The 15,283-nt window shown below is 38.9% G+C and overlaps 1 protein-coding gene across 1 annotated transcript in view; it reads left to right on the top strand.

The window, feature by feature from the left end:
- Positions 1 to 5,847: 5,847 nt before the first annotated feature.
- Positions 5,848 to 15,283, top strand: part of LOC139323724 (chymotrypsinogen A-like) — a 28,482-nt gene continuing 19,046 nt past the window's right edge. The window contains exons 1-2 of the mRNA XM_070953188.1: positions 5,848 to 5,887; positions 8,057 to 8,160. Coding sequence (XP_070809289.1) covers positions 5,848 to 5,887; positions 8,057 to 8,160 — 144 coding nt within the window. The remainder of the gene's footprint in view (positions 5,888 to 8,056; positions 8,161 to 15,283) is intronic.

The following is a 15,283-nucleotide window of genomic DNA, read 5'->3' on the forward strand; positions in this document are numbered from 1 at the left end:
TTGTTTCAAAATAATTACGAGGTGTTGTGGCGAGAGGTTCAGAAAGACATGGAGACCTGGAAAAAGCTGCAACTGTCTTTACTTGGAAGAATAGCAGCAGTTAAGATGAATATTTTGCCAAGATTTCTGTTTTTGTTTCAAATGATTCCGGTGCTTAAAAGTGATAAACAACTGAAAGTCTGGCAGTCTGGTGTGAATAAGTTTGTCTGGAACGAGAAAAAGCCGAGAGTGAAATTGAAAATTATGCAAGATGTTCCAGAAAGAGGAGGCCTTAAACTCCCAAACCTACAGTTATATTATGATGCAGCAGCTTTAACTTTAACAAGTGACTGGTTTGGAAATAAAAAGGCTGGAATATTGAATGCAGAAAGTTTTGATCTTGAATTTGGATGGCATGCTTATTTATTTTATGATGATAAAGTTGATAAAGTATTTAAAAGTCATATACTCAGAGATTCTTTGATGAGAGTTTGGAAGAAGCACCGACTCAAATGGGATTATAAAATACCGCTATGGCTGGATCTTGGTCATACCTTGTGGAATACAAATATAATGTCACTCGGGGGGTTTTTATACAAAGAGGTTCTTTTTACAGATGCGGGCAGATGGCAGCTGAAGACATTGCAGACACTGTTGGACGAAGGGATTAATTTAACCTGGTTACAATATAATCAATTACAAATGAGATGGAAAGAGGACCAAAAAACTGGTATTATGTTGCATGAGGAAGAATTGGTTAGACATATAAGAGAGAAAGGTCCAATGCATATTAAAAGGCTGTATAATGTTTTGTTAGAAAGAGATTCAGAAACGGAATTAGTTAAAGATTGTATGATTAAGTGGGCACAGAATTTTGAAGAACCAGTGATGCTGGAAACTTGGGAAAAAATTTGGGTTCAGAATGTTAAATTTACACAGTCGCAAAACCTGAGAGAAAATTTTTATAAAATGTTTTATAGATGGCATTTAGATCCTAAAAAGTTGTCATGTATGTACCCTAATGTTCAGCCAAAATGTTGGAGATGTGAGTGTGTAGATGCTACATATTATCATGTTTGGTGGACCTGTAGGAAAGTTAAGGCTTTTTGGATAAAAATTTGGTGGGTCATGCAGAATGTTTTGAAGAAAAAAATTCAATTTTCTCCACAATTGTTTTTATTGGGTATAGTTAAGGGTTTTACACGGGGTGAAATAAAACTAATATTGTATATGATAACAGCAGCTAGATTGTTGATAGGTAAATATTGGAAGAATGAAGCTTTGCCTACTATCGAGGAATGGACTTTGAAGATGGCCAGCTTTGCAGAGATGGCGAAGATTTCAGCGTATCTAAAAGATTGTTCACAAGAGACTTACGAATGGGAATGGAAAAGGTGGATAGAATATGTTCAGAACAAATACCAAACCAGAAAGTATCAAATAGCTTTTATTTGAAAATAATGTATTAGAAATATTTTTATGTAAAGAGACAAAGAGGAAAAATTATATAGGGGGAGGGATGGGTTCAGGTTTATATATTAGTGTTATTAGTTATGAGTATGTAATAGGGAAGTCTGGGGGGGGAGGGTTAGGGAGGGTTAGGGTGGATGGGAAGTTTGGGGAGGGAGGTGGGGGGGTGAAAAAAGGGGTGAAAATGTAATTGTAAAACTTTTGCAATAAAAAAAAAAAAAAAAAAAAAAAAAAAGACCTAAAATGGACACCCAACATCAAAAACGTCATCAAAAAAGCCCAACAAAGAATGTTCTTTCTGCGCCAACTCAGAAAGCTCAAACTGCCCAAGGAGCTGCTGATACAGTTCTACAGAGGAATTATTGAGTCTGTCATCTGCACCTCCATAACTGTCTGGTCTGGTTCTGCAACCCAACAAGACAGACACAGACTTCAGTGGATAATTAGAGCTGCAGAAAAAAGAATGGCTACCAACCTGGCTTCCATTGAGGACCTGTATACTGCACGAGTCAAAAAGAGGGCTGTGAAAATATCTACAGACCTCTCACATCCTGAACATCAACTGTTTCAACTCCTACCCTCAAAATGACGCTCTAGAGCACTGCACCAGAACAACTAGACACAAGGACAGTTTCTCCCTGAATGCCATCACTCTGCTAAACAAATAATTCCCTCAACACTGTTAAACTATTCACTAAGTCTGCACTACTATTAATCTTCTCATTGTTCCTATCACCCATCTCCTTCCACTTATGACTGTATGACTGTAATTTTGTTGCTGGTATCCTTACGATTTATATTGACTGTTTCCCTATGACTATCATTAAGTATTGTACCTTATGATTCTTGACAGAATCTTTTCTTTTATGTACACCAAGAGCGTATGCACCAAGACAAATTCCTTGTGTGTCCAATCACACTTGGCCAATAAAGCATTCTATTCTATTCTTTCAAGTCCCTTCAGATTTCATTGCCCCAAATAGCTTGAAATATGTAGTGCAGTAGCATCTTTTTTGAAGCCACTTCCCAATTAGCTGAGTCCCCTGGCAATTTTCAATCACATTGAGGGATCTGTCTGAGCTCAGCTACTAAGCAGGTTAGACTTGGTGGTGGCCTCTGAGATTCGTGGCTTGGGAGGCCACTACCATGTCCCAGAGACACAGGCTAGGCTGGGAAGTCAACAAGACATCCTGGAAGAAGCCAAAGGAAGCCACGTTCATGTTCTTCCCAAGAAAACTGTCCATGAAGATATCAGGAATTGAGCCTGATTCAGAGCTGACTTCACCTTTGAAGTATCTTACAGGTTGCCCTCAGGCTATCTTGGACTATCTAAAGGCTATCTAAAACATTCTTGGGGCTGGCGCTCACAAGGGAACGTCTTTCGGTGTCGGTGGAGCCACCGGAAGTCTTGACTTGAACATTCTTGATCCCTGAGAGCAAAGTTTGAATTCCTGGTGGATAACTTTTTATGATTCAACTAAATGATGGAATTAGCTCTTCATTTGATATATCCTTTTGGAAACTGTGCTGAATTGCACAGTGTGAGGCTTTATTTAATTCTCCTCATTAAGAAAGCCTAAATTTTTAATATGACCCATTTAATAAGTTTGAGATGCCCCAATTTGCAGCTTATCCAGTTGCTTCCATCCAGCCAAAATCCTCTCCATGGGGGAAGAAGGTGATGTTGGTATTCCTCTGTGTATAGGTGTGTAAGTGCACGTGTGTAAGAGATTCAGGAGCCAAGACTGAAGGAAAGTTCCCAGGAAAGGGGCTGGAAAGGTTGAAACGAAGGTAAGAAAATCCTCTGGAAGGGTTAGAAGACAGGCCCAAGTAGCCTCCTATATTTTTACATAATCCATGGACTCCTTAATAACAGCAAAGGATCCTCAGGGGAAAACAAGAGAAAAAAGTGCTACTCAGGGCTTGCAAAAATAAGGTTGGCTTAGTTAGCAACTGGGAAGAACTCTGAATGCAAGATCTCCTGCTTCTCTATCAGCCGCAAGTGAGATCGGTAGGATTCACACAATAGGCCCTTCAGTGCTTAACCTAATCTTGGCTATTGAATCAATTATTTGCTTTGGCTTGTGCGACCTACATTAAAGAGGAAAGGAGGGAGGGAGGAGAAAAGGAAGTGAGAGAGGAAGGAAAGAAGGGGAGAGAGGAAGAAGGAGGGAGGGAAGGAAGGAAAGGAAAGAAGGGAGAGGAGAGGAGGAGGGAAGGAGGAAAGGGAGGAGGAGGGAGGGAGAGAGGGAGGAAGAAAGGGAAGGAAGAAAGAGGAGATGAGGAGGGAGGGATGAAGGGGAGGAGGAAAGAGAGAGGGAGGAAGGAAGGAAGAAAGGAAGGAAGGAAGGAAAGAAAGTAAGTGCTGGATCATTCCAAAAATCCAAACATGACTATGGCCTGATCTTCTAACGGAGATGCTGTTCATTTGTATCCAGGGAGACCTGTGGAAACTTGGAAGGGCTTGCACCTGATTCCTGGAAAGGAACAGAGAGGATTGGCTAGCTGGTGATGGTGGCTTCCCTTATCTCCAGCTATTGGCAGGGAGAACCTCTTGCATAAGAGTAGCAGGTGTTCGTTCACTTTAGCTGTGAACATTCTGGCAGGAAACAGGTGCGTTGTTGGGAGGAGAAGGCCAGGTGGCTTCTGAGATGACCCGTCACTGGAGGACCAGGTTTAGGTGATAACAAGCCTCCCTTTTCTATTGCTAACATCTGTCACCAAGCTGGCATCAAGAAAGAGCTTGTGACTAAGCAAGTGCAGTTCGTGGAATTTCACAGCTGATCTGAAGGTCATTGCCTTCCACTCCAACCCTGCAGAATTCTCCCACTCTTTTTTTCCATAAATTTTCTTTAATAGCACCTATAATTTTTACTTTATTGATTAGCCCATGGGCCATATCAAAGTGCAGAGTTCCAAACACAAATTATTACTAAAATCCGATAAAAACAATTTAAAATGGGATGGGAATAAAATACAATTTAAAATGAAATTGGAGTAAAATACAATAATTTAATATATGGATAAAGAAAATATGATAAAATTATATTTCAGTGTCACCCCTACAATCTACCCCAATCAGTCCCACATACGCCAATCTCAACTGAACCATTTCGCTTAAGTACTGTGCTGTGTTTAAATGTTGTTTTCAAATTCTGGCCCCACATAAGGTAAGTTGTTTTGATATGGGGTTCCCAATGGGTCTTTCGTTTAATATTTATACCAAAGGTGGGTTCTAAATTTTTTTACTGCCGGTTCTGTGGGCGTGGCTTATTTTGTGGGTGTGGCTTGGGGGGTTAATGTGACTGGGTGGGCAACTTTTTTTTTTTACTTTTAAAAGCATTTTTTCTACAACCTTAAGAGGTTGCAGAAAAAAATGCTTTTAGAAGCCTCTGACAATCCCAGCTGAGCCGCGCGATCATCAGAAGCTTTTAAAAAAACTGGAGAAGACCTTAATAAAGGTAACATGATGCATTTTCCCACTTTAAACCACGTTGGAAGAAATGGGTGCTAACTTTCTACAGCCAAATGTTAAACTCCAGCTGGCTTGTTGGACACATTTAAGGATGGTGCATTTTTGCTTTGTTTTACTGTAGCGACTTGTCATAGTTTATCTAGAAGAGCCTTGGAGGCGCAGCAGACTAAAGTGCTGTTAAGTAACACCAGCTGCCTGCAATTACTGCAAGTTCAAATCTCACCAGGCTCAAGGTTGACTCAGCCTTCCATCCTTCCGAAGTAGGTAAAATTGCCCCGTTTGTGGGGGCAATAAGCTGACTTTGTATAAAAAAGAACACCGCTTGGGGGGGGCGAAAGCCCTACTAAGCAGGTATATACAAAAGTATGAAGGCTATTGCTTAAAAGCATTGTAAGCCGCCCTGAGTCTCTGGAAAAGGGCGGCATATAAATCGAACCAATCAATCAATCAATCAATCAATCAATCAATCAATCAATCAATAATCCAGATATATTATCTAGATATATTCTTTTCCAGAGAAAAGAAGGACTAGGGGGCGATACAATAGCAGCATTCCAGTATTTGAGGGGTTGCCATCAAGAAGAGGGAGGTCAACCTATTCTCCAAAGCAGCTGAAGGCAGGAGAAGAAGCAATGGATGGAAACTAATCAAGGAAAGAAGCAACCTGGAACTAAGGAGAAATTTCCTGCCAGTGAGGACAATTAATCAGTGGAACGGAAGTTGCCTCCAGAAGTTGTAAATGCTCCAACACTGGATGTTTTTAAGAAGAGACTGGACAGCCACTTGTCTCAAATTGTACTGTACAGGGGGCTGGACTAGAAGACCTCCAAGGTCCCTTCCAGCTCTATTCTGATTGATTGATAGATTGACTGAAATATATTGACATCTGTGGATTCTCAATTTCCCACCACCCACAGACCAACATGGCTCTGTTTGCCTCTCTTTGCAAGGTCCAAGAGAAAGGTACCCAGAATCTTCTGATTGTCTCCAACACAGTGGCCAAGGAATTTATTTATTTTTTTAAAAAAATAATTTTTATTCAACATTTTTCACATTTAAAATCACAGTTACACTTTTACAGCTCTCTGTTATTGGAATTTTTCCTTATATTCATCATATCCTTCGGCTTATTGTGTACATATACATTCTTATTTCTTAAGTATTTATTTATCTAATATATATATACAATATATACATAATTACTACACTCTAAATATATATTTTTCCTTCTGTTTATCTTCTCTTAACATTCACTATACATTGATTTTAGACTTCTTTTCCAGCCAGTTATACCACCTATTCCATGTCTCATAATATACTGTTTCCTCTCTGTCCCTTAATTCCATCGTTAATTTGTTCATTTCTGCACATTCTAGCACCTTTTTTATAATCATTGTGTTTGATGGAGCATGTTGTTATTTCCAATTTTGGGCAAATGATATTCTGACTGCCGTAATTATATGTAGCATAAGGAATCAAATTTCTTTATTCATCTTTCCTTTTATAATACCCAGAAAGAATAACTCTGGTTTCATGTCAATTTTTAGTTCAATAATTTCCTCCAATCACTTTTTAATTTTTAACCAATAATCTCTGGCTTTGGGACATGTTCACCACATGTGGTAGTATGTCCCTTGTTGATAATTACATTTCCAACAATTTGGTGGGGTTTTTTGGAGACATTTTGAGTGGCCAAGAAATTTAATTTAGCTGAGATCTCTTTGAATATCTTCCTAAGTCCAAGCTCCTGCCAATTATTGATCATATTATAAAGAGACAGGTGTGTCCATTCCCATGGACGTATATGTCCTGGACTACTCCTGTGTCACAGGCTGCAATGGAAAACTTAGCAGAGTGTTGTATGTTGGGTATACAAATCTTTGAAAACTTTCCCCATACATACACAGTATAAAAGTAGCAGCATCTGTACCTTCCCTTCTACTAAGCTGCTGACTCAGAAGGTTCAGACATGGCTGCGTTGTGGTTCTTAACCTGTCTGGCATTTTTCAGTGCCGCGGCTGCTTTTTCCCTGCCACCCCGTAACTGTAAGTATCCAACCCATTGTGAATTTTTCTACAGTCCTTGAGGTGAGGAATGTCCTCCCCGACCCTTGCTGAATTATCCAAGGTTTGGTCGGCCAACTAGCTGGCAAGAGCAATAAAGATGATTAGGGGACTGGAGGCTGAAACATATAAAGAACGGTTGCTGGAACTGGGTATGTCTAGTTTGATGAAAAGAAGGACTAGGGGAGACATGATAGCAGTCTTCCAATATCTCAGGGGCTGCCACAAAGAACAGAGAGTCAAACTATTCTCCAAAGCCCCTGAGGGCAGGACAAGAAGCAATGGGTGGAAACTAATCAAGGAGAGAAGCAACTTAGAACTAAGGAGAAATTTCCTGATGATTAGAACAATTAACCAGTGGAACAACTTTCCTCCAGAAGTTATGAATGCTCCAACACTGGAAATTTTAAAGAAGAGATGGACAACCATTTGTCTGAAATGGTACAGACTTTCCTGCCTAAGCAGGGGGTTCGACTAGAAGACCTCTAAGGTCCTTCCAGTTCTATTCTGTTCTGTTCTGTTCTGTTCTGTTCCGTTCCGTTCCATATCGATATCGATATCGATATCGATATCGATATCGATATCGATATCGATATCGATATCGATATCGATATCGATATCGATATCTATCTATATCTATCTATCTATCTATCTATCTATCTATCTATTATATATTATATATTATATATTATATATTATATATTATATATTATATATTATATATTATATATTATATATTATATATTATATATTATATATTATATATTATATATTATATATTATATTCTATAGCTGCAAAGGCAGCTTTCCCCCCTGGACTTTGCTGTTCATCGGCTGGCTGGGAAGATTGCAGATGGCGAGGACCCAATTCCAGGATTCTGTATCCGTCATCAATCCATGCCAGCTGCTAAGTGCCCAAATTTTGATCCCATGACCATGGAGCGGCTGCGTCCATAGTCAGGGGCTGCTGGCTGCTTCCGTCTGTATTATTCCTAGGTTGACATTGATGGCCACTAACTGAAAGCAAATTGTAGAATTCGGGAAAGATGATTTTCTTTGTTGCTTCCAGCCTGCGGGGATCCTGCCATTGAGCCTGTCATCAAAGGCTACTCCCGTATCGTCAACGGAGAGGATGCAGTGCCCGGATCGTGGTCTTGGCAGGCGTCTTTACAGGTAATGGGCACGGGGAAGGGATGGTTACCTTGCCTCTTGCTTGATGCTTTCTTTTTCAGAAGCTTTCAACTGCTTCAACTTCCTCAATGTCGCAGGGCTTGACTAAAGAGGTTGCAGAGCCTCTGACCATGCACAGAATGCACAGGCTGCAGAACTAAAGCTGAGTCCAAATAGGTATCCTAAAGAGCAACCAAGATGATTAGGGGACTGGAGGCTAAAAGATACGAAGAACGGTTGCAGGAACTGGGCATGGCTAGTCTAGTGAAGAGAAGGACCAGGGGAGACAGGAGAGCATCTTCCAATATTTGAGGGGCTGCCCCAGAGAGGAGGGGGTCAAGCTGTTTTCCAAAGCACCTGAAGGCCAGACAAGGAATAACGGATGGAAACTGAACAAGGAGAGATTAAAACTAGAAATAAGGATAAATTTTCAACAGTGAGAACAATCAACCCATGGAACAGAAGCTGCCTTCAGAAGTTGTGGGAGCTTCATCACTGGAGGCTTTCAAGAAGAGACTGGACTGACATCTTTCAGAAATGGTATAAGCTCTCCTGCTTGGGTGGGGGGTTGGACTAGATGACCTACAAGGTCCCTTCCAACTTTGTTAATCTGAATCTATCTAAAATGATCACAGGCCTGGAGACTAAAACATATGAAGAACGGTTGCAGGAACTGTGCCTGGCTAGTCTAGTGAAGAGAAGGACCAGGGGAGACAGGATAGCATCTTCCAATATTTGAGGGGCAGCCACAGAGAGGAGGGGGTCAAGCTATTTTCCAAAGCACCCGAAGGCCAGAGAAGGAATAATGGATGGAAACTGATCAAGGAGAGATTCAACCTGCTAATAAGGAGGAATTTTCTGACAGTGAGAACAATCAACCCATGGAAGAGAAGTTGCCTTCGGAAGTTGTGGGAGCTTCATCACTGGAAGCTTTCAAGAAGAGACTGGACTGCCATCTGTCAGAAATGGTGTAGGGTCTCCTGCTTGGGCAGGGGGTTGGACTAGATGACCTACAAAGTCCCTTCCAACTCTGTTAATCCGTTAAGATTTCAGTAGAATCAGGTTTCCACTCACGCAACCTTTCAATGTGCAAATGAGTTTCTACACACTAACACAGGGTACGACCATCCAAGCGTTTCCATCCAAAGCTTTTATTGTATCCTTGGCACGCCTTCTGCACAACATTTTATCAGGCCTCCAGATGGCCTTCTCTTCCGTTTCCTCCTTCCATATGGTCTCCCTTGTTTCCCTTCTGATTTTTTTAAAATCGTAGATTGGAGCACCCAGTCCAGTCTTGGTTCTTCTGTGCTTGCCTTTCGGCAGCCTCTTCCACATTTTTTCACCCCTCCCCTGACACACACACACACACACACACACACACACACACACACACACAAACACGTGCAGGGATAGCTGTGGCGTGTGGTCAGAAATGCCACAATGGCAGCTGCGATAGTGCCATCTTTTGCTTTTCGTGGGCATCACATACCAAGCTCTTGCCTAAGGAAAGACAAAATTCTTTTTCTTTTTTTTTAAGGCTGTGTTATTTTCGTGTATGGACGTGCATGTGTGAAGTTTTCTATCAATTGGAGTTTAAACCATAGGGGGACCCGGCACCCCTGCATTTTTCATTTCCTTATCTCACTCAGATGGGTGGGCCTCTCCCTTCCGTTTCAACCCGGCGCTTTAGAAAATCTTAGTAAGACCACACCTGGAATCCTGCAACCAATTTTGGTCACCCTACTACAAAAAAGATGTTGAGACTTTGGAAGAAGTTCAGAGAAGAGCCACTAAGACAGTGTTTCTCAACCTTGGAAGCTTGAAGATGGGTGGACTTCAACTCCCAGAATCCCCCAGCCAGCGCTGCTGGCTGGGGGATTCTGGGAGTTGAAGTCCACCCATCTTCAAGCTACCAAGGTTGAGAAACATTGAACTCAGATGATCAGAGGCCCCTGGAGACTAAAACATACGAAGAACGGCTGTAGGATTTGGGTCAGGCTAGTCTAAAGAAAAGAAGGATTAGGGGGGACATGATAGCAGGATTCCAGTATTTGAGGGGCTGCCACAAAGAAGGGGGTCAAATTATTATAATATATAATAATTATCAAATTATTATAATATATAATAATTATCAAATTATTTATTTATTTATTTATTTTATTGCAAAAGTTTTACAATTACATTTTCACCCCTTTTCCCCCCCCCACCTCCCTCCCCAAACTTCCCATCCTCCCTAACCCTCCCTAACCCTCCCCCCCAGACTTCCTTATTATGTACTCATAACTAATAACACTGATATATAAACTTGAACCCATCCCTCCCCCTATATAATTTTTCCTCTTTATCTCTTTACATTAAGATATTTCTAATACATTATTTTCAAATAAAAGCTATTTGATACTTTCTAGTTTGATATTTGTTCTGAACATATTCTATCCACCTTTTCCATTCCCATTCATAAGTCTCTTGTGAACAATCTTTTAAATACGCTGAAATCTTCGCCATCTCTGCAAAACTAGCCATCTTCAAAGTCCATTCCTCGATAGTAGGCAAAGCTTCATTCTTCCAATATTTACCTATCAACAATCTTGCTGCTGTTATCATATGCAATATTAGTTTTATTTCACCCCGTGTAAAACCCTTAACTATACCCAATAAAAACAGTTGTGGAGAGAATTGAATTTTTTTCTTCAAAACATTCTGCATAACCCACCATATTTTTATCCAAAAAGCCTTAACTTTCCTACAGGTCCACCAAACATGATAATACGTAGCATCCAAACATTCGCATCTCCAACATTTTGGCTGAACATTAGGGTACATACATGACAACTTTTTAGGATCTAAATGCCATCTATAAAACATTTTATAAAAATTTTCCCTCAAGTTCTGCGACTGTGTAAATTTAACATTCTGAACCCAAATTTTTTCCCATGTTTCCAACATCACTGGTTCTTCAAAATTTTGTGCCCACTTAATCATACAATCTTTAACTAATTCAGTTTCTGAATCCCTTTCTAGCAAAACATTATAAAGCCTTTTAATATGCATTGGACCTTTCTCTCTTATATGTCTAACCAATTCTTCCTCATGCAACATAATACCAGTTTTTTGGTCCTCTTTCCATCTCAATTGTAGTTGATTATATTGTAGCCAAGTTAAATTAATTCCTTCATCCAACAGTATCTGTAATGTCTTCAACTGCCATCTGCCCGCATCTGTAAAAAGAACCTCTTTATATAAAAACCCCCCGAGTGACATTATATTTGTATTCCACATAGTATGACCAAGATCCAGCCATAACGGTATTTTGTAATCCCATTTGAGTCGGTGCTTCTTCCAAACTCTCATCAAAGAGTCTCTAAGTATATGACTTTTGAATACTTTATCTACTTTGTCGTCATAAAATAAATAAGCATGCCATCCAAATTCAAGATCAAAACTTTCTGCATTCAGTATTCCTGTCTTTTTACTTCCAAACCAATCACTTGTTAAAGTTAAAGCTGCTGCATCATAATATAACTGTAGGTTTGGGAGTTTAAGGCCTCCTCTTTCTGGAACATCTTGCATAATTTTCAATTTCACTCTCGGCTTCTTCTCGTTCCAGACAAACTTATTCACACCCGACTGCCAAACTTTCAGTTGTTTATCACTTTTAAGCACCGGAATCATTTGAAACAAAAACAGAAATCTTGGCAAAATGTTCATCTTAACTGCTGCTATTCTTCCAAGTAAAGACAGTTGCAGCTTTTTCCAAGTCTCCATGTCTTTCTGGACCTCTCGCCACAACACCTCATAATTATTTTGAAACAATTTCATATTTGATTCTGCAACCTGAACTCCAAGATATTTTACCTTAGGTACAATTTCAAAACCTGCCCTCCTTTCAAGCTCATGTTTACGATCTTGTGTCATATTTTTAACTATCATTTTAGTCTTTTTTGAATTCAGTCTAAAACCTGAAACTCTACCATAGTCTTGTATAATGTCGTTCATCAGGATTGTTGATTCCATTGGTTGTGATAGGGTAACAACCAGATCATCTGCAAATGCCTTTATTCTATAATCCTCTTGCCTTATCATTATACCTTTCAAAATTTTAGAGTCCCGTATTGTATTTAGCAAGACTTCCAATGTTAAAATAAATAAAAGTGGGGACAACGGACATCCCTGTCTTGTTCCTTTTTCAATTTTAAACTCTGTCGTCAAACTTCCATTAATAATAATCTGTGCTTTTTGCTCTTGATAAATTGCTGAGATCGCCTGTATAAATTGGTCCCCAAAGCCCATCTTTTTTAAAGTCTTTAGTAGAAAATTCCAATCCACTCTATCAAAGGCCTTCTCTGCATCCAAAAAAACCAGCACTGCAGGAATCTGTTTATTCTTATCAAGATATTCCAATAAGTCTATTACTTGCCTTACATTGTCCTTCATATATCTACCCTCAATAAATCCCGCTTGGTCCTCATGAATCACCTTTTGGATTACTGGCATCAACCTGTTGGCTAATACCTTCGCATAAATTTTATAGTCTGTATTCAAAAGAGATATTGGTCTATAATTCTCTGGTTTTTTAGGACCAACTTGTTCTTTTGGTATCAAAGATATATAAGCAGTTGTCCAAGATGGGGGTATTTTACCCCCTTGTTGAATATTGCAAAATAAATCTCTAAGTTGTCCCACCATTTCAGCTTGTAAAGTTTTATAATACACTGCAGTCAAACCATCCGTGCCAGGAGCTTTAGCTGTTTTTAGCTGTTTAATTGCTGCTGTTATCTCCTCCTCTGTTATAGGATAATTCATTCTTTCCTTTTGTTGATCAGTAATTTTTGTAACTCTCTTATCATTTAAATATTTTTCTATAAGTCCATTCTGCACCTCTTCTTTGGCATATAATTTAGTATAATAGTCCACAAAAGCTTCTTTAATTAATTTTTGTTGAAAGATTTCTTTCCCTCCAATATCAATACTATCGATAATCCGTGCACTTTGTTTTTTCCTCAATGTGTAAGCCAACCATCTGCCCGGTTTATTAGCGTTGCAAAATGTGTTATGCTTCGCGTATTGTAGGCTTGTTGCGACTTGTTCCGCCATAAGCATTTGAAATTGGTCTTTCAAAAGTTTTATAGCACTTCGTATTCTTTCATCTGTTGGGTTTTTAATAAGTAACTGTTCTTTATTCTTTATTTCCATTTCCAACTCAGATCTTTTCTTTTGTCGGAGCAGTCTATGTTTAGAATTCATATAGATAAGTACCCCTCTCATATAAGCTTTACTTGCGTCCCAAACAATTTCAATTGGGGTACCTTTATTCAAATTTATTTCAAAAAATTCTTTCAAATGCTTTTTAAGTTCTATTGTATTTTTTTCATATCTAAACAAGTTCTCATTTAATCTCCAAGAACATCTCTCAACCTTATCCATCTCAATTTCTATCCATACAGGGCTATGGTCAGTCAAAGTTCTTGGAAAAATCTTTGTTCTTTTTGTCTTAACAAGTAGATCATTTGACAACAGAATAAAATCAATCCTAGAAAAGGATCTATGTCTATCAGAAAAGAAAGTGTAATCCAATTCATTTGGATTATGTATTCTCCAAACATCTTTTAATTCCATATCTTCTTTTATATCAAAAAAAGTCTGTGGTAGTCTAATTCTAGACTTTGCCAAGCTCTTTTTATCTAGTTTAGAATCAATTACTCTATTCCAGTCTCCCATAATTAAAATAGATCTATAGTCCCATTGCAATATTTTAGTATGTAACATCTTATAAAAATAGTCCTGTTGTTGGTTGGGAGCATAAATTCCAATCAAAAGAATTTGTCCATTTGCTGTGAGCAATTCAATTGCTACAAACCTACCATCTTGATCTGCTTCTATAACTTTCGCTGTTAATTTTTTATTTACATAAATAACCACACCATTCTTTTTCTGCGAAGTTGAAGATATATAATGTGCTCCTAGTTTTGAGTTTATCAAATATTTTCGATCTTGAGTTGTGATATGCGTTTCTTGTAAACATATTATATCATTATTAAATTGTTTCAAATATGTAAATAATTTCTTCCTTTTCTGTGCTGAATTCAACCCATTAACATTCCAAGATAGACATTTAAAGGTCATCAGCCTCTTTCTGTAGCGCAGAGCAAAATATTTGAAGTTCATCCGAGAGCTTCGATCTCGCTCCTCCCATAGCGCCACTCTCTTGTACGGTACTCTTAACTGCCTTCTTGTCTTGTCTTTCCTGTTGTTGTTGTTGCTTTTGTTTAAGTAGCTTGGATTGAGCTCTAGTTATACGTTGATCTTTAACTTCAGTCAACTGAATCAAATCCAAAATTGGAGAAGAATCCAACAAGGGCTCACTCAGAAAACCTCCTTCTGCACCTTGCACTATTTCTAATTCCTGCTTAGACTGTTCTTTCAATTGCCTCTCTTCACTCTCCTTAATCTCCAAAACTGTAGATGTACGTGGAGATGGTGTTCTTTCCTTAAGAATAGTACTGTAAAAGTGTTGTGCCTTCTCCACGGTATTCAACCGATATCCTTCTCCCTTATATCTAAAAATTATCCCAGCTGGTGCGTCCCACCGGAAGGGTATCTGTAAATTTTTCAATTCCTTAACAAGAAAACCAAATTCTTTTCTAGCTTTCAACATTTTAGGAGGTAATTCTTTAAAAATTTCAAGTCGTGAACCCCCCACTTGTACAGAAGTATGAAAAGATTTTTGCAGGATATCATTTCTAATTTCTCTGTCAGTAAAGTATATGACCACATCTCTGGGCAGTTGTCTTTGTCTGGCCACCCAAGAGTTCACTCTGTAAATTTTATCTATTTTATGAAATACCAAATCAGGATTAGCTTGTAAAATCTTAGCCAAGGCTTCAGAGCAAACTTGTCTCAAATCCTGTCTCTCCTCCTCTCGAATTCCCCGAAGCCGTATGGCAAATTCCATCGCCCGGAATTGTATCATAACAATCTCATCTTCAATTCTCTGCATTTTATTATCAACTTCATCAGTTTTATAATCATTGTCTTTCATCTTAACATTAACTTCTGATTTAAGTTCTTCAACTTTAAAATCAACTTTCCCAATAAATTCTGCCAGGCCAGACGCCACTTCTGATAT

This window comes from Pituophis catenifer, unplaced genomic scaffold (assembly GCF_029215685.1).
Source record: "Pituophis catenifer annectens isolate HBS135680 unplaced genomic scaffold, rPitCat1.0.hap2 SCAF_13, whole genome shotgun sequence".
Taxonomy (NCBI): domain Eukaryota; kingdom Metazoa; phylum Chordata; class Lepidosauria; order Squamata; family Colubridae; genus Pituophis; species Pituophis catenifer.